Consider the following 19,999-nt stretch of genomic DNA (forward strand, 5'->3'; position numbering starts at 1 on the left):
ATAGAGATATCTACAATCCAGAGACAGTCCAGGTGAAGGAGTAGAATTCCACAAACTTCGGCCCTTTTTCCCAGCTAAATGGCTTACCACTTATTCATTGTGATCATGGTTCTGATCCTCCACAATCAGCTACCCCTCTAGTTTCCAAACCTTTAATAATCTTATCTTTCAATAATATATCCCTTAACTCCTTCTAAATCCCATAAGAGCTCTATCTAACTCTCTCTTGAAAGCATCCACAGAACCAGCCTCCACTCCCTCAATAGCAAGAATGTCCTTCCTCAAGTTTGGAGACCAAAACTGCACACAATACTCCAGGTGTGGTATCACTAGGGCCCTGTACAACTGCAGGAGGACCTCTTTGCTCCTATACTCAACTGCTCTTGTTATGAAGGCCAACATGCCATTCGCTTTCTTCACTGCCTGCTGTACCTGCATGCTTACTTTCAGTGACTGATGAACAAGGACCCCCAGATCCCATTGTACTCGCCCTTTTCCCAACTTGACACCATTTAGATAATAATCTGCCTTCCTGTTTTGCCACCAAAGTGGATGACATCACATTTACCCACATTAAACTGCAACTGGGATGCATCTGCCCACTCACCCAACCTGTCCAAATCACCCTGCATCCTTATAGCATCCTCCTCACAGTTCACATTGCCACCCAGCTTTGTGTCATCTGCAAATTTGCTAATGTTACTTTTAATCCCTTCATCCAAATCATTAATATATATTGAGGAGGGGGGTAGGGAGGGGTAAGGGGTTATGGAGGTAGGGAGGAAGGGAGTGACTGAGGGTAGAGGGAGGGAGAGGTGAGGAAGGAAGTGGGGGAGGGGATGAGGAGAGCGGAAAGAAGAGGGAGGGTGAAGAGGAGGGGGAGGGAGTGCTGGGGGATGAGGGGAAATGGAGGAGGATAGGGGTAGGAAGACGGGTGGCGAAGTGTCATTGGGGGCGAGCTGCCGTGACTAACGTCACAATGGGGATCTCTGGCGTCACAACAGGAATCCCTCAGCCGCGCCTGCGCAGTTGGGGGCTATGAGTGAGTGCTGGAATATTGTGTTGGGGGAACGGGGCCCAATGGGTCCCACTTGGTCTAGCAGCTTTTAAAATGAGAAAGAAGATCTGTGAATAAGGCAAAAGATTAACACTGATAGCAGTAAAGGCTGTTTCTGAGAAAGGAGGTAGGCAGATGGAATGGAATATTCTAATTCCTAGGATTATTCTCCATGACACTGCAGGTATGTGCAAGAGGTTATCCAACGGGGTCGCACTTCTCTCAGGCCTGCATGTATTCCAGTGCTGAATGTGGTACCAGCCGTCTCCGACATGGATCTCTCTGAGTCAGAGTATGTGCCACTGCTGTTGATGTATTCTCTGTGATCCTAGGTTTAGTTATTAGTTTGTACATAGGCATTTAAATTCTTTTGTATTAGCAAAACAGATGTTAATTTTTTCTAGATGTTTTTGTTGTATATTTAGTTTTGTACCAGCTCCTTGAGCTTCAGATTGAGTTCGACTATATTGCTAAAAAAACACCATTGGAGTTAATTGCTTGATTTAGTAACTGCACGTGAGAAAATGGAATGAGATTTATTTGTAGCATTCTCATTTATAGTGCTTCTTGTGAAAATCGTTTGGCTGTCATATACTAATTTTAGTGGCGAATCAAAGTGCTTCCAGATCTAGTGGCTTAGAACTTCTGTTTTTTTTTTTTTTTAATCTTAAACTGCATTTGGGAACCTTTTGAGCAATCTATTGGGACCTGTATTTGAAGTGAAAGTATTGTTTCTTGGGGAAAAATTCCAGATCCTCAAAAAACTTAACTGTCAACATTTTAATTTCAAAATATATTATGCTCGTAAAATAATCAAATACATGCAATGGAAGACATTTGTTAATATTTTCATCTTAAGTCATGTTAATTCAATTAACATTAGGCACATAATCAATTGCTATTTTATAAGCAAGCCATTGTCAAATAATTTTAACACCAATTTAGCTCATTTTAGTGTGGTTGGGGCAGGGGCGGGTCTTGGAGGGGATAGAAGAACTGGCTGAAGAAGGGCCTCGACCCGAAACATCACTCTCAGAGATGATGCCTATCCCGCCGAGTTACTCCAGCGTTTTGGTCTATCTCTCCTGGATCTTTTCCAGACTATCAAAAAATTATTGAAAACAGCGTGCGGTGTCAATATTCGAACCATATATGGTTCACTTATCACTTATCCAATTACAGATTTCTCTCACAAAAATACATTTTGAGGAGCATATATGTCATACGATAGATATACTGTCAAAGCTGACTGGGCAAATGTCCACCTTCCTGTCTACCGCTTGTTTCAGTGATTAAATTATTTCCCTGCTAAGGAATACTCAGGCCTAAGAAATACTGCCAATGGTTGCTGCCATGCAGTAGGTGGAATTGCAAAAATAACAGGACAACTTTGATCTGGGCACGGTAACCTAATGTTACAAAACATTGTGTTGTGCTTTTGCCATCTTTAAAGCCCTTTTTAACGATGAGAAATGCACTTTAAACTCATTCAGTGGTTATTCCAGCATGCCTACAGCAGCACCTGCAGCATGTGTAATCTACTGCACTTGTCCAGGACTGGGATATAGGCTTTCATCTGCTTGGGCTGCTGATTCCACTGTGGAGAAGCAGGCAATGTTATTAGGTGAGGATCCATTGGATTGAAAATCAAACTGTAGTTCTGGAAATCTAGAAAAGGCTAGAAATATTCAGTTGGTCAAATTGCATCGATGGGAAGATAAATGGTTATGTTTCAAGTCAGAAGCACTTCATCAGATCTGAAAAAGAGACAAAAGATTGTACAGCTGCAGGGAGGGTGGGGGTATGGGATGTCACTGACAGAGTAAAACCGGGTTGCCCACAGGGATAAGCTGTAAATGTATTGGTCAATGAATGAACACGAGCATTTAGAGGGAAAGAACAGTGTGGCAACTACCAATAGTTGCCAAATGTAACTGCCAGTATCAGTGACCCTCATGTAATGGCTGTTTGGGTTATGGAAATGAGCTTTTACAGAGTTCACAAATCACTCCTCAAAAACGTGTGATATGGAATAGAATTTACTCTCACGAAATCTGTCCGGAGGATAATTCATAAACCAACACACTTTGTTTCCATTTGTGTTTCTCGATGGGTAGACAATGCGACTTTGTGTTATGGAAAATTAGGATGGAGTCCAAGATTTACTACATAGTAAAGAGTCCAAGATTAAAAATGAGTTGTTTAGAACAAGGGAATTAGAAATGGTCAAAATGTCAGAACTGCAGCGATGGTGTTATGGAGATATGTGAAAAGGGACAGGATCAGAGAAGAAAGGATGAAAACATGGTAGGAAGAAATAGGTTTACGGTAACAACCAGCTGAAACAATGGATCTACCAGGCAGTCCTACTTGTAGATTTTGGGTAGGCTATAGAAGAGGGCCGCATGAGACTCGGATGAGACTGGAAGCTGTGGAGGAAAGATGACTTGAGCAAATTAGTTTTATGACTGGCTGGGTAGCAACAGCCAGTTTTTGCCAAATTGAGTGATGTCAATGATGGGGGCATGAACCAAAGGGAGAGTTCACACCCGGCCTTGGCAAGGTAGAGGTCAGTTTTCCAGACATTAGATCCACCTTTGTCAGCGAGTTTAATATTGGGGTGCTATTTATGAAAGGGAAGTCCTTGTATCAGTGATGATATATTTTTGATTCTGGGAAGGTGAGTGTTTGTGGGGATCCCATCATTAGCGTAGGGTATTAATTATGTAAACTTCATGAAACAGATCATTTTATCAGTCAAGGAACTTAAATTTTCAATGTTAATGGTTTAGGTCCTAACATTTAACTGAAAATTGTGAAAATCTCAGTTTTTGAGAAGCAGTTTTACAGTGGGAAATGATTTTGCAGCAATTGTCTGACAATAAATCAATTTGCAATAAATGACAAATAACTACCGTTCAGTGATTGTCAAACTCAATTTTGTCTGAATCCAAAGCAAATTAAATTTGAGAGGCATTTTGATAAGCTAGTAATTTTGATTAACATCTTTTATATCTCATTATTTAAGCAATTTTCTAGTTGGTTTCTTTGGCTAATAATATACGTTGTCACCTTTTTGAGCTCTGCTACTTGCCTTGTTGCTGTAGATGCTTTACCAATGTTTTATAACATGGATGAGTGAAAGAAAGCTCACTGTGATCTTTTTCTCCCATTAAAGGCATAAACCGCCGAAGAAGTCAGCGAATGGTGTGTCTCAGCCTGGTGACAACATTGTGGTGGCCTACTACTTCTGTGGGGAACCAATTCCATACAGAACATCTGTTAAAGGGCGTGTGGTCACATTAGGACAGTTTAAGGAGCTGTTGACTAAGAAAGGGAATTACAGGTATGTTTTCCAAATCTGAGATTTTTGCAGCATTGAAGGTAAATTGCCGACTAATTATCCCAATGGAAGTACCTTAACAATTTCAGTTAAAGTATGTGGGGAGGAATGAATGGATACTGAAGAATGACAATTGGTTTTCTCAAAAAAATAACTTTTGAAAATCATAGCTATAGGAATGTGGGTGTTTTGAATATATCCCTTCAGAAAATTATCTGCCTGGATTTGCAGATCAAGGGTCCTGGTGTCAATGATGTTAGCCATATCTTTTGTGCATTTGATTTTAAGTAACACCATTACTGCTAATAGAACAGTACAGTCAATTGGTTCCTGACATCTGTAGTGAATGTGATACCAAATTAATCTCCTTCACATGCTCCATATCTCTCCATTCCCTGATATTCATGTCTAAGAGCCTCTTAAATCTTATTGTATCTGCCTCTACCACTAACCCTGGCAGCGTGTTCCTGGCACTGATTGTATGTGCGTGTGTAAAAAATCATTGCCACAGCATATCTTTTGCACATGCCCCCCTCTGATCTTAATGCTATGCGCTCTTTTTTTTTGACATTTTCACCTTATGATAAATGGTTCTGACTACCCTATCTGTCTCATGCTTTCCTCATCTTCTGCTCCAGTGAAAATAATCCAAGTTTGACCAACCTCTCCTTATATCTATTACCCTCTAATCCAGGCTGCATCCTGGTAAATCTCTTCTGTACACCTTCTACAAGAGCCTCTACATCCTCCTGTCATGGTAAACAAGATCTGCAGGCAATAGTCCAAATGTGGCCTAACCAAAGTTTTATAAAGCTGCAACATGACTTATCACTCAATGCTTTGACTAAACAAATGACTTATCACTCAATGCTTTGACTAATGAAGGAAAGCATACCACATGCATTCTTTATCACTCTATCTATTTGTGTTGCTACTTTCAAGAAGCTATAGGCTCGGACACCAAGATCCCTCTGTATATCAATGCAGTTAATAGTCTTGTCATTAACCCTATACTCCTTGCATACAACCTTGGAAAGTGCAACACCACATACTTGTCTGGATTAAGGTCCATCTGCCCTTTCTCCACCCAGATCTGTAACTGATGCATCTTGCTACATACGTTGACAGCCATCTCTGCTGTTAGCAAATCCACTAATCTTTGTGTTGTCTGCCAACTTACTAACCAACCCATCTACATTTTATTTTTTCCTAGGCTGCCCAACCCTTTACATGACTCAGACCCACTGTCCATCCAACCAAAGCATCTTAGTTGGCTGCTTTATTGTGCTTGAACTTCATATAACTGGAAGTCTTGAAAACATAATTAAGCCTATTTCTTCAAGAGATAAATTGCAAATAAAATAACTCCTCAATATGTACAATTGTATGCAAATGTATGTACCATTAATTTTATAAGAACCATTGTCAGGATCTCTGTCTTCATCAATTGGACTATGAAAATCAAAAGCTTCATTATTTCTTATCTGGTCATTAAATATACTTTTTGCAATTGCAATATTTCATGCTCTTTAGCGTGTTGTCCGTGAGCCAACACATCAAAAGTACTTTAGAAGTCTGTGATGAAATATAATATTCTAAATAGTAAGCTGATGTGAATCAATTAGCCTTGAAAGCTTTTATGATGGTGGCAGCACATGCACCACTGACAGAATACATTACATTGCCTGCAATCGAGAGCATAATCCAGTCTGAGAGTTAGCTGGTCATGCTAAAACCACTGCTATTGATGGATTCAACTCCATTTGGTCGAACCTTTTCCACCTCTGCAGAATTTTAACAAACAGATCAAGTGGGCCCCGGAATCTCCAGAGAATGTTTAATTTGTTTTAGTAATGTAGTCGTGAAGTTGGATAATTTGTCTTATGTACATTCGCCATGATGTAGAAAATAGCATTGTTTAGAGGAAGAAAATTACAAAAGTAAAATCAACCCTTGACATTTGTAAACTGCTGCCTCTTATTTCTAATCTAAGGATTTGCACTTCAAATTGTCTGATTATAAATTGCTAACCATGGCATTTAATTGATTTGCTTGCTCTGCAGGTATTATTTCAAGAAAGTAAGCGATGAATTTGACTGTGGGGTGGTATTTGAAGAGGTCCGTGACGAGGAAGCAATTCTGCCAATTTTTGAGGAGAAAATTATTGGAAAAGTAGAAAAAATCGACTAAATGCAAGCCAGCCATGAAGAAGAGTATGTAATGGTACAAGAGAACATTCAGCTGCTTGGAGTATTTGAAAATGCATTACTGGAGGTCACAGTGGTTAACTGTGGAAAATGCATCAACCTGATATATTAAGGCTTCCAACTCTCCACAGGGATATTTTACAACTGCTCGTTACAGCAGAAAAAAATGGTGCTTTCAACACCAAGGTCTGCCAGTGCAGTCCTTTCAAGGGGAATGTTTGCAGCATTATCAGTATATTTCAAACACTAAGTGTAATGTAGCATTGTAAAATTGTATTAGAAATTGTAATATGAAACTGTTTACTAAAGCTGCATATTTTTGATATAATGTAATCTGAGGAAAATAGCATTTTTAATGTAACAGTGCTCTTATGTTATTTTAAAACATACATACAGGTACTTGAGCTCACCAAATGTGTACAGCCATGTATTAATAGATATTTTGTCCATATTTCAAACCATTGGTAGGTGTTTCTCTACTTGTAGAATTGTTGATTATCACTAATTCTACTGGCTTGTCAGGATGATGCCCATCAAGAAAGTTTACATAGTCACCTTTGAAATTACTGCTGTATCGGCCTTTTTCACAGGGGTATGTTCTACTGTTTTGCACGACCCAATCGGAATGTGTATGCCAGGGAGCAATGACTGGGAGCATTCCCCCACTTCCCTTTCTAATGCGTTGCTAGTACCAGGCATTAATGGCTTTGGTACTTTCTAATTTCTGCACGTTTTGGTTCACAGCTGTATTTTGAAAGTAAAAACTGAAATCTAGCTCATTTGTCCCAAATTCTCTCTACGAACAGCTTGAATGGATTAAATTTCTGTTTTATTTATTGGGTTTCAGCATGAATTAGAAGAACACTGGTATTGATTTTGTTTGCTGACTCTAGCACGGGTTAAATTGGTTGCAATATTTTGATGTTTATTATTGTCATGTGTACCGAGATGCAGTGAAAAATGTTGTGTGCTATCCAGGCAAATCATACCATACATGAGTACATCAGGTAGTGCAAATGAGAAAATAAAATGCAGAATATAGTGTTCCAGCTCCATAGAAAACAGATAAATTGCTAGGGCCACAATGAGTTAGATTAAAAGATGGGGCCTACAAGAAGTCCATTCAAGAGTCTCAAAACAGTGGGGAAGAAGCTGTTATTGAATCTGGTGGTACATGCTTTCAAGCTTTTGTATTTTAAGCCTGGCGGGAGAGAGGAAAAGAGAAAATGACCTGTGTGTGAATGGAACCTTAATTATATTGGCTACTTTCCTGAGGCAACGTGAAATATTAATGGAGTCGGTGGGGTGGGTAGGTGGGGTTTGTGTGATGAACTAGGCTGCCTACACAACTCTCTGCAATTTTTGCAGTGTTGGGCATAACAGTTGCCATAGCAACTGTGATGCATCTGGAGAAGATGATTTCTTTTGAGCCTCTAGAAATTAAGTCATTGGAGGCATGCCAAATTTCTTTAGCCTTCTGAGGAAGTAGAGGCATTGGTGTGGGTTCGCAGCCATCGTGTCAATGTGGTTAGACCAGATCATATTATTGGTGATATTTACACCTTGGATCTAAGCTCTCAACCATTTCAGCACCATTGATACGCTTTTTAAAAAAAAGTCCCCAATCTTCATTTCCAGCGTGAAACTGGTAATACATCCTGACAGTCGTCATTTAGTTTTTCTTTAAACCACCTACCATGCTGTCAGCACTGAATTCACAGATTGCAATGTGATGTGCAGCTTTGCTGCCCCTGTTGCCATGCTGACACAAGTGCTTGAAGTTGGCCAAATTAGTACAGCAATCAGTTCAAAGTATCTGGGAAAAGCTTAAAATATGACATTCTGTAAAATAAGACATTGTATTTAATTTATTCTTGGCATACACAATCTTAACAGTTTAATAAATTGCAAGTTAGTGTCTGGAATATATTTGATTGTCTTTAAACTGGCAACAAACAGCTGTGAAATAACACGCATTCTTTTCATCTGGGCTCTTGCTCTACTATTGAAAGATTTAAACTGCCCTCAGCCAAAATTTAAGATACTGCTCTTGGGAACAAAATGAAAAACTAGCCAAGCTGTTATTTTTTTTGATGTTCAGTAATCATTCTTCTGTAACTTTGGTACTTAAGGAGTCACTTTCTTCCCCATAGTAAATATTATGCTATAGTTCATTGGTGCCCAATTTCAATTGTGCATTGTCGCTGCCTTTTTTCAAATTGTTTATGAATAAAGTTTGTCTGTGAGACAGTTTGTCCCAGGAAATGAAAAGGCCTATACAGTAAAGGTTACTGTAAATGTGATTTATCAGGTTATTGAGACTGGGAATTGCAAGTAAAATTGTCTTTTCACCTGTCAAGTCTCATTCTGTGTTGGCTGATTTAGGACAGAACACCCGGAGGGAGGAATCCCTGTTTCTCCTCTCACAATGATCAAAAGGGCATGAATTATGATTTTAAATCTTCATACTGCAAGTTGGGCTTTTACCACCTATGCTTATTTATAGATGTAATCAATTTGTCATGCTGTTGTCTCGCCCACATCCATCCCCTCAGTTCAATTTACTGCCATTTGGCTGTCTAAATTTATAGAAACTACGTTTAAAACTAACGAGGGATATTCATTCTGTTGCACAGAAATGATGATCAGTTACAAATTTTCCCAAAATCAACTAAGTCTAAGGAACAGTCTAAAACATCATACTTGCGTTTCTGAAAGGTATTGTGTAAATAAAAGTACATCACAGAGTGCCTTTTATATTCAATCCTGTTACCTGTCTGACGCTATGTGACACCCCCCCCCGCCTCCCCCCAATGACGAGGAATAGCTCTCCTCATCCAGGGATTTGCAGTATGATTTTCTCCTGCATTTGGTGTCCAGCGGGATTTTTAAGTGGCCCTGCATTCACGGGTTTTGCATTTCCCTTTTTTCTAAGGGTTTCCATTGTAAATATGTACATTTTCTAAAGATGTCTTCAAGTAGCAGCACGTCAGAAGATTTAGTTACCTGGTTTCAGTCATCTTTCAGTGTGCTGACTTGTACAATTATCTTTTAAAAGGTACTTGGACAATAAAGAAAAAATAAGTGAATTCTGTGTTTGTTGTATCTGTATTTTCTGTGCTTGATTGGAACATATTGATCATAATTTTGCTTTTTTAAACACGAATAGATAACATTTGACCAACGGTCCAGAAACCTGGATTATTGATCTGAAGCCGCAAGTTAAAATCTCATCATGTCGGCTAGGAAATTTAAATTTGCCATTAAACAATTCTGGAATAATAATGATGGCATTAGTAATAGTGATAGTGAAGCAGGGTAAATAGTGTAAATAGGCATGTAGTTCAAAAGTCAAATTCTCTACTTGGCACAGGCTATGTAACACTGTCTGGTCGGACAGCAGGTAGGGATGGACAACAAATATTTTTGCCTTGCCTTTGAGCAGATTATAGGTAATAAAACATTACGTGACCTGATATGGAACTATTCCCACAATGCAGCTCATAACTTCATTCCCTAGGGCTTGGATCGGGCACCGCTCATATGAACTAGAGAGACTGGACTTCGAAAATGGCTCCAAAACATGGCGTCTCTTGCATGTGGGCTCAATGGATTATTTCTGTACACTTGCTAATTGAGGATATGCTTGGGTATGGGATATTGTACTGGACCATATGTAAGAGAATTATTTTGCTACGCATAGGGACATGTGACAGTAAAAGCACCAATGAACCATTGAGATGTAGCCTGATGATGATGATGATCATCATCATCATATTATTATTATTATTGGAGGAAATGAGCCAGTGACTTTTTACTACTTTTAAAGAAAGCAAAATGTCAATTTAACATGCAAATTGCAATAAAATTGGCATAAAGTAAAGCAGAATATATGGGTGATGTTAGTGCGTTATTGCTGATATCACTACATATCAGCTTTAGACAAGTTACAAAATTAAGCACAAAATTTAGTATTTAGGTTCTTTTCCCCCATCACTATGTATTGTCATTATGAATATTGCTGATATTATTGACATTTTTTGATCCCTCAGGCTTTTCAAATAGTGTAGTATTACTATATAACTGAGGAAATTACCACTCTTAACCACTTTTAAGGTAAGTTCAGTAGCAACAAACTGGTGTGGAACTAAAATTGCATAAACCAGCCCAAGAAGTACAGCAGGTTGCTCTCTGAAGCGTGTTATATGGTTGAAGCACATCACAAAACAAATTGCTATGCTGCCTTTAACAACAATCCATCACTAAGACCTTGCTTTTTAACAGTTTTAATAGCCAATATATTTGAAGAGTAATTTAGTTTAGAGATACAGCCGGGAACAGGCCCACCGATTCCACGCCAACTAGCCATCACTAACACTATTACTGTACACTGGGAACAATTTACAATTCTTACCGATTGACGTACAAACCTGTACGTCTTTGGACTGTGCAAGGAAACCGGAGCATCCGGAGAAAACCCACAGTCATGGGGAGATCATACAAACTCCATACCCAGGATCGAACCCAGATCTCTGGATCTGTAAGGCTTCAACTCTACTGCTGCACCACTGCTACCCTTTACACTAAATGAATACTGTAATCTCAGCAACAAACCAAGTGGAGATATACTATATCCAGGTGATTTTAGAAATCATTTCTACAAATTTCTCATCACTTCCGTTTGGACCTGGATCTAACCAACTGCTTGTCCCTACCAACCTGTTATAGATACGGAAGACTGAACAAGCTGACATTTCATAACCGTGTTCTATGATTGTGCCACAGGCACTTTATCCTATGATTGCATTTTGGCCTTTAATTTGTTTTGCTTTTTAGATACAGCATGAAAACAGGACCTTTGGCCCACCAAGTCCATGCCGGCCATCAATCACCTGTTCACATTAGTTCTATCTTATCCCACTATCTCACCCATTCACTACACACTGGGGGCAGTTCACAGACGTCAATTAACTCACAAACCTGATATCTATGAGACGTCGGAGAAAACCTGAGCATACGGAAGAAACCCATGCGGTCGCAGGGAGAAAGTACGAACTCCACACACGCAACTCCATCCAGTATTGAACTCTGGTCTCTGGTGCTATGAGGCAGTGACTCTACCAGTTGCACCATTGTGCTGTCCCATTTCTATGATGTATGCAAAAGTAGGGAGCAACAACTAATCTGACATTGCTAACATCAAACATTTATAAAATTAGACAAGAAAAAAAATTAAGTTATATAATTTCCTCTTAAAAACTAGGTTATTTTCTTCTCACTGTCATGGGATCATCAGCTTGAGACGGTTTTGTATTTCAATACCGTTGAAATTCATTATCCACCAACTTGGGCAGTGTGAATGCATATTAATAGATTGGATGACTGGACAAAGTTGGGATAATTAATCCACTAGAAGTTATTTCTGTACCTGTACTGTAATTTGCTCTCAAAAAGGAAGAAAATCGTGTGCTTACTACATGGAAAAGTAGAGATAGTCAAAGTTCCATAAAGACATGTGGGCCATAGCCATTTTGGAGAATATAAAGAAAGCCCAACTGAATGCTGACCTTTGTAGCCAGAGAACTTGTTAAATTCTGCAATAATTACACAAAGTCCTCCTAACCAGTCAACAGAAAGACAATACATGATTACAATCGAGCCATTTACACTGTATAGATAACAAAACAAACTGTTACACTGTAGCCTTTAACAAGTCATACCTTACATATAGAATTACTTCCTCAGTGTGTCCTGCAGATGTCTTAGTCAACATTATATTGGAAAGGGTGCAAGGTAAAATAGAAAAGATTAGCATTTAAGTTACAGCACAATGCAGTGCAATTACTGCATTGCCTTTTATTCCAAAACCATGGTCATTGGAAGCAGATAAAGGTGAAAACCATGAAAATGCTCATGTGTTTTGTCACCAGAACAAGTTCAAAACTAATTGCTATGATAAGTGAGAGCTACACTATGCTTACCTTTAGGCAGCAGTTTCTGACCAACCACTCGATTGTCAACCCTAATAGTGGATCATAGATGTCCTTAGTTGTGGGACCAGTGCACTTTACATCCAGGCCAACAGGTTAATGCAAGCATCATGACCCTCTTTGTTTGAATTGGGTTGCCGATGAAGTAAGGTTACGAACAGGTAAGTTATTTATCTTTTGTTTCTAAATTAATTCTAAAAGTCGTCCGCAGGGTTGTTTTAAAACTTTGATAATAGGAGATTTAAAACGAGAGTGGGTCAGCTGGTAGAGCTGCTGCCTCACAGTGCCAGAGACCCTGGGTCTCTTGACTTTGGGTACTGTCTGTGTGGAGTTTGCATGTTCTCCCTGTGACCATGCGGGTTTGCAGGTTAATTGGCCTCCGTAAATTGCCCCTAGTGTGTAGGAGTGGATGTGAAAGCGGGATTACATAGAACTAGTGTGAAAGGGCAATCAATGGTCGGCTTGGACTCGGTGGGCTGAAGGGCCTGTTTCTAACGCAGTATCTAAGTACCAAGAACAAAATGAATGAATAGACAATTTGGCCCTTGCAGTTTTTGCTGCCATTTACCAAGCGTCACTGCTTAAAATGTATTCTTTGCTTTTGCATTCTGCTTGCACTATTGGTTGCTACTCTGAAGTGGCTGGATTTTGCATTCAGTTACTCAAACCGAGATGCCACACATCATCGTACAATGTTCTTGTATTCTTGCAATACTTAACATCTGCCACTAAGTGGCAGGGCATTTCCATCAATAATCCAGAATCTGATGTCAAAATCCTGTGCTACAGCAATTATTCTGGGTTTGTATGTTTTGATTCATTAATATGCCGGTGATCCTTTTTAAACAAAAAGATCACAAATCCTAGAACATTTTAAAGGGAAAAAAATTACTTTGTTGGCTTATGTGTTCAGATCAGTAAGTACTAGACGCAGTATGTAGAACAGTACAGAACAGGATAAGCCCTTCGGCTAACAATGACTGCGTCAAGTAACCTCCTCAAAAATCTTGATCAATTTATTAAGATACGAGTTGCCGCACACAATGCCATGCTGAATGTCCCTAATTAGCCTATCCAAATGCGATTAACTTGTCCACACTGACCGACATGTCCCATCTACACTAGATATGGGCCAAACGCACACAAGTGGGACATCTACATGGGACATGTTGGTCGGTGTGGGCAAGTTGGGTCATAGACTCTATGACGCTACATCCTGTCCCAAAGAATTCTCTCCAATAGTTTCCCTACCACTGAAGGCGAGGTTCATCGACCTATAGTTCCCTGGATTCTCTCTACTTCCCTTCTTAAATAAAGGAACAAAGGTTCTTGAGTCTTCCCAAGCCTCACCTGTGGTTTGGGATAGTAAATGTACAGATGATGGTCTCCCGGCAAGAGATCCAGCCATCTTAAATTAAGGAGATCGATATTTCAGGACAAATATGAAAAGGAATTTCACCGAGAGGATAGCAGATGTTCCTTGTCCAAAAGGGCTGTGAAGGTTCAGTTGCTGGGTATATTCACCACATGGATAATTCCACCATCAATTTTCCAGCAACTGATGTTCCGAACCTCCTTTAATCCAGACAAAATTATGAGAGCGCACTTGAAATCTCCCCTGGAAGTCCCCCTGAAAATGTTGTGCCTAGTCCGGGTGAGGTGGCCGATCTCAACTTCATCAGAACTTCTATGGCCGATCGAAGGGTCGAATTTGCCCCCTGTGACTGCGATTCTAGAACTCCGGCCTGGCTGGAGCTGGCAAATCTATTCCCAGGAAGTTAATTGGCTTGATAAATGTAAAAATTGTCCAGTATAAAATTGTCCAAGTTCCAGTACAGTCCTTGGTGGACTGTTCAGAAGGTATATGGTAAAAGGTCCACGGAACTACAGATACTAGTTTAAACCAAAGATATCAGGGCTGCCAACTCTCACGCTTTGAGCGTGAGAATCACGCCCTCAAGCAAACTCTCACACCCTCACGCTGATCAGAAATTTCTCACGCTCTGTGGTGAGAAATTCTGTGATCAACAAAAATGTCTAAAAACTCGGATAAACTGCATGGTCCGCGGGTGTTGGAGAGCCGGGGCTGAGGGAGGGATGGAAGCAGCGGGCGGATACAGATGCGGGGAGCCGGGGCTGGTGAGTTTGCACGGCTGACGAGTATTTGCACGGCTAGCGAGTCGCTCGCTGCAGCTTCGGCTATGGAGCACTCCGGACAGTGCGAGTGTACCGGGCCGTCAGAGGCGTCGGAAGCGTTGTGCCGCAGTCGCGAGAGTCTCTGTGCCGAAGGTACAGACTCTCAAAGGGAGGTAGGAGAGAGGGGAGAGACAGAGAGAGGAGAGGGGGGGTGAGAGGGGAGAGACAGAGGGGGGGGGGGTGAATGGAGAGGGGGAAAGAGGTAGGGGAGAGAGATGTGGGAGAGGGATGTGGGAAAGGGGGGAATAGAGAGGGAAGGGAAGAGAGAGGGGTAGTAAAAGAGAGAGGGGAAAGAGAAACGGGGGAAAGAGAGAGATGGGAGGGGGCAAAGAGAAAGAGGAGGAGAGAGGAGGAAAGAGAGATGAGAGAGAGGGGGAAGAAAGAGAGGAGAGACAGAGAGAGAGAGAGTGTGTGGAGGAGAGAGGGGGGGATAGAGAGGGAGGGAGGAGAAAGAGAGAGGGGGGAAGAGAGAGGGGGGGAGGGGGAGAAGAGAGAGAGAGGGGAAGAGAGGGAGAGAGAGAGAGAGGGAGGCAGAGAGAGAGAGAGCGAGGGAGAGAGAGAGAGAGAGTGCGAGAGAGAGAGACACACACGGGGGGAGAGAGAGAGAGGGAAGGAGAGGGAGAGAGAGGGGAGAGAGAGTGGAGAGACGGGAGAGAGAGTGGTGATAGGAGAGACAGAAAGGGAGAGAGGAGAGAGAGAGAGGAACGAGAGATGGAGGAGGAGAGAGAGAGAGGGGGGTTAAGAGGAGAGAGAGTGCATCCTGGAGGACAACCAGTGGCTGCTGGAAGAAAGTACCAAGCACTGGGTAGAAACGGTGGAAGATAGTGGACTTCAAATGGGGGTGGTTGGTGAAAGCATCCTGCTTGCCTGCTAGATTTTCACTTACTGTAACTGCAGGAAAAATGTTCCCGAAGTTGGGGGCGTTCAGAACCATGGGTCACAGTTTAAGAATAAAGGGGGGGGGGCAGTTAGGACTGAGATGAGAACAAATTTTCTTCACGCAGAGAGTTGTGAATCTGTGGAATTCTCTGCCACAGAAGGCAGTGCAGGCCAATTCACTGGATGTTTTCAAGAGAGAGTTAGATTTAGTTCTTGGGGCTAACGACATCAAGGGATATGGGGAAAAAACAAGAAAGAGGTACTGTTTTAGATGAATAGCCATGATCATATTGAATGGCAGTGCTGGCTCGAAGGGCCGATGGCCTATTCCTGCACCTATTTTCTATGTTTCTATGCTTGAGTATATGGCAATAAAACTCGATCACTTGATTTTGAAGCATTCATGCATGGTGGAGGTATAATGTAGTCATAGAGTGATACAGTGTGAAAACAGGCCCTTCGGTGCAACTTGCCCACACACCCACCAACATGTCCCAGCTACGTCACCTGCTTTTGGTCCATACCTCCAAACCTGTCCTATCCATGTATCAGTCTAACTTTTTCTTAAATGTTGGGATGGTCCCTACCTCAACTACCTCCTCTGGCAGCTTGTTCCATACACCCATCACCCTTTGTGTGGATAAAGTTACTCCTTAGAAAGTTACCTCTTAAAAATACTTCATAAAAAAAACATTGAAATCATACTTCTACAGTGCACTAAAACATGATTTTAATACATCAAATTTCAAACAGTTCCTACCCTTGGAGGGGGGACCCCCTTCTTCCACACCCTCTCCCCACTCGGTTGCTCCACTCCCTCACCGGGTACCCCCAAGGCCAGTGATCAGTGATCGCACAGCCTCCCCCCCCTTTCAAAAACACTCCAATCCAATTTAAAGCATATATATTGTATTCAAGTGTGAGTTAAAAGACTCTCTGCAGTATGCTCCATATTGCACAATTCCACCCACCTCCCCCTGGTCACTACGCTCCCTCAGGCTTGGTCTCTCGCAATTTCTCACTCCCAACAATGTTGGCAGCCCTGACATATAGACACAAAAAGCTGGAGTAAATCAGCAGGACATGCAGTATCTCTGGAGAGGAATGGTTGAAAAAATGTGACCCATTCCTTTCTCCAGAGATGCTGCCTGTCCCGCTAAATTAGTCCAGCTTTTTGTGTCTATCTTAGATCCATTCCCATAGCCGATGTCCAAGGCCGACTTTGTGGGCCAGTATATCGGCCTCTTGGCAGCTTAGGCAGATCATTCTGGTATTGTTGGACTCCTCTCAGAGGCTGTGACCACTGTTGGTCCAGCAAAACAGGTAATTCACTTTCTGAGGGCTATAAGGGATGGGTAATAAACTTTGGTAATGAGGCTAGATTACAAGAAAGCTAAGTAAACAGAAATTTAAAAAAATTTCCTCTGGGAATCTACCTAAGAATTGGTCCTTTTTAAAGGAAGAAGCTAAATAGGGCAAAGATCCCAGTGAATATACAGAGTGCAGAATATTGTTCTTTCTGCTCTTACATTTAATTCGCAAGGAAGAGTCACAGCTCTGCTGGGTTGTGTGGGGGCAGTGGCTGGTTTCGAGCTGGTCGCTACAGCACTTTGTGTCCTTTTGTGATGAAACAAATTGTCAGCTGTTCGTTGGACAAAATTAGGACATTTTATTATTTGCCAAAATCAGGATTGTTGACATCATTCCATGCTGCAGGCTTGTCTGTTATTAGATGATAAATAAATAAATAAATAAATAAATAAGTAGTTTGGGTGAATGTGCAGGCTTTAAACAAGAAACATTGAGAAATATATTTTGGCAAATAATAAAATGTCCTAATTTTGTCCAACTAACAGCTGACAATTATCCCATTCCTTAGCTTGCATCTGAGTAAAATTTATTTCAAAACGCATTGATAGTTTACGATTATTTAAATGGTAAATGTAGCAATTTTTTTACTGACGGATTTTTCACTTTTAAAACTTTTCATATAACAAATGAATAAAGATAAAAAAGTCAATAATGCCTTACTTTTGATGAAATGCAGCGAGCCAACGCGATAATTCCCGATATTTTGGATTTTTAAATCTCCATGACAAATGTCCACTGATCACTTCCGCTGGTTTAGCACCTTCAGCTCCCTCTTGAATTTACCTTATTTTCTATCTTTTTTTTGGACTGTAAATTTAGGTAGCTGTGCCTCACGGTCACCCCGACTGGCACAGGTAAATTGCAGCTCAAAAACTGGCCGTTTTCGATGTTTTTAACGGGTGTGAAAGTGCGTGTTTTCCCATTCACTAACATGTACCGGAAGTATCGCATGTACTCCACTTTAAATTTTCGGTCACGTGGGTGCGGATCTACGCTCCAGTGACCTTTCGTGAAATCACCCTATAGGATCTTTGGTGTAAAGCTTAATATCTGACCAATTTCTGTTTAACACGTTTGGTCTGCCGTGAGCATTTTTCTCTCCCAAAACAGTTCATATCTAGCAAACCGATTAACGAACCAGACAGCAGTTGGACGCAATCATAGAAACATAGAAACAAGGTGCAGGAGTAGGTTATTCGCCCTTTGAGCTTGCACCGCCATTCAATATGATCGTGGCTGATCATCCAACTCAGTATCCTGTACCTGCTATCTCTCCATACCACCTGATTCCTTTAGCCACAAGGGCCACATCTAACTCCCTGTTAAATATAGCCAACGAACTGGCCTCAAATACATTCTGTGGCAGAGAATTCCAGAGATTCACCACTCTCTGTGTAAAAAATGTTTTTCTCATCTCAGTCCTAAAAGATTTCCCCCCTTATCCTTAAACTGTGACCCCGTGTTCTGGACTTCCCGAACATCGGGAACAATCTTCCTGCATCTAGCCTGTCCAACCCCTTAAGAATATTGTGCGGTTCTATAAGATCCCCCCTCAATCTTCTAAATTTTAGCGAGTACAAGCCGAGTCTATCCAGTCTTTCTTCATATGAAAGTCCTGACATCCCAGGAATCAGTCTGGTGAACCTTCTCTGTACTCCCTCTATGGCAAGAATGTCCTTCCTCAGATTAGGAGCCCAAAACTGTACGCAATACTCCAGGTGTGGTCTCACCAAGACCCTGTACAATTGCAGTAGAACCTCCCTGCTCCTATACTCAAATCCTTTTGCTATGAATGCTAACATACCATTCGCTTTCTTCACGGCCTGCTGCACCTGCGTGCCTACTTTCAATGACTGGTGTACCATGACACCCAGGTCTCGTTGCATCTCCCCTTTTCTTAATCGGCCACCATTCAGATAATAGTCTACTTTCCTGTTTTTGCCACCAAAGTGGGTAACCTCACATTTATCCACATTATACTGCATCTGCCATGCCCACTCACCCAGCCTATCCAAGTCACCTTACAGCCTCCTAGTTTAGAGGGGTTTAAACGGTTTAGAGATGTTTAGAGGGCTTCAGATGGGTTCAGATGGGTTTAGAAGTGTTCAGAAGTGTTATAGAGGGGAATAGAGGGGGTTTAGAGCGTGTTCAGAGGGTCCCAGAGGGGTTTAGAGACGTTATAAGCCCCCCGTGAGAAATTGTATTTCTCTGAAATTGAAGATAGACATAAAGCTGGAGTAACTCAGCAGGACAGGCAGCGCAGCCACTCTGGAGAGAAGACCCTTCTTCAGACTGAATTGAACTCTCGTCGGTGAGAGTACTTGTGATTGTCTGAAGAAGGGTCTCGACCAGAAACGCAACCCTCTCCCCAGAGCCGCTGCCCGTCCCGCTGAGCCACCTTCAATTTCAGAGCCAAACAAAAAACACAGAGTGCTGGAGGAACTCAGCAGGCAAGGCGGCTGCCTCACCCGCTGGGTTTCTCCAGCATTTTTGTCTACCGCTAAACGTCAATGATTCCGGGAATGCTGAGGCGACAGGGTGATAGAGAGGGAGTGGGAGAGCTAGAGAGAGACGAGATGGGGAGCGGGAGAGCGGGAGGGAGAGAGAGAGAGAGGGAGAGAGAGAGCAAAACACAGAGAGACACAACGTGGGTCGGTAGGTGAATGACTAACCTGCACACCAGGAAGAAGCCCCTTCTCGCGGTCCGGGGCCCTCACTCATGATGGTGAGTTTAAAGAAATTCTCAATGTGTCACCGATCTACATTTCTCAGTAAATGTAATTGTGTTTTAAACAAGTATTATTGAATTTTATTCAAAGGAACATGGCGTCATTAATACTTATTCAAAACACAATAACATTTACTGAGGAATGTGGATGGATGCAGATTGATGACATTGTATAACAACTTGTTGACTACTTCATGTTTAGAAGTGCTAACAGTGCGAGTTAGCAAA

At 41.5% G+C, this 19,999-nt stretch overlaps 1 protein-coding gene across 2 annotated transcripts in view; it reads left to right on the plus strand.

Moving 5' to 3' along the window:
* Window positions 1–7,443, plus strand: part of axin1 (axin 1) — a 126,311-nt gene extending 118,868 nt beyond the window's left edge. The window contains exons 9-11 of one of the 2 annotated variants that reach the window (XM_055651703.1): window positions 1,242–1,349; window positions 4,236–4,403; window positions 6,464–7,443. In XM_055651703.1, coding sequence (XP_055507678.1) covers window positions 1,242–1,349; window positions 4,236–4,403; window positions 6,464–6,590 — 403 coding nt within the window. In that variant the 3' untranslated portion in view covers window positions 6,591–7,443. The remainder of the gene's footprint in view (window positions 1–1,241; window positions 1,350–4,235; window positions 4,404–6,463) is intronic. The other variant, XM_055651704.1, reaches the window with a different exon arrangement.
* The last annotated feature ends 12,556 nt before the right edge of the window (window positions 7,444–19,999 follow it).

The sequence above is a fragment of the Leucoraja erinacea genome, chromosome 20, assembly GCF_028641065.1.
Source record: "Leucoraja erinacea ecotype New England chromosome 20, Leri_hhj_1, whole genome shotgun sequence".
NCBI lineage: Eukaryota > Metazoa > Chordata > Chondrichthyes > Rajiformes > Rajidae > Leucoraja > Leucoraja erinaceus.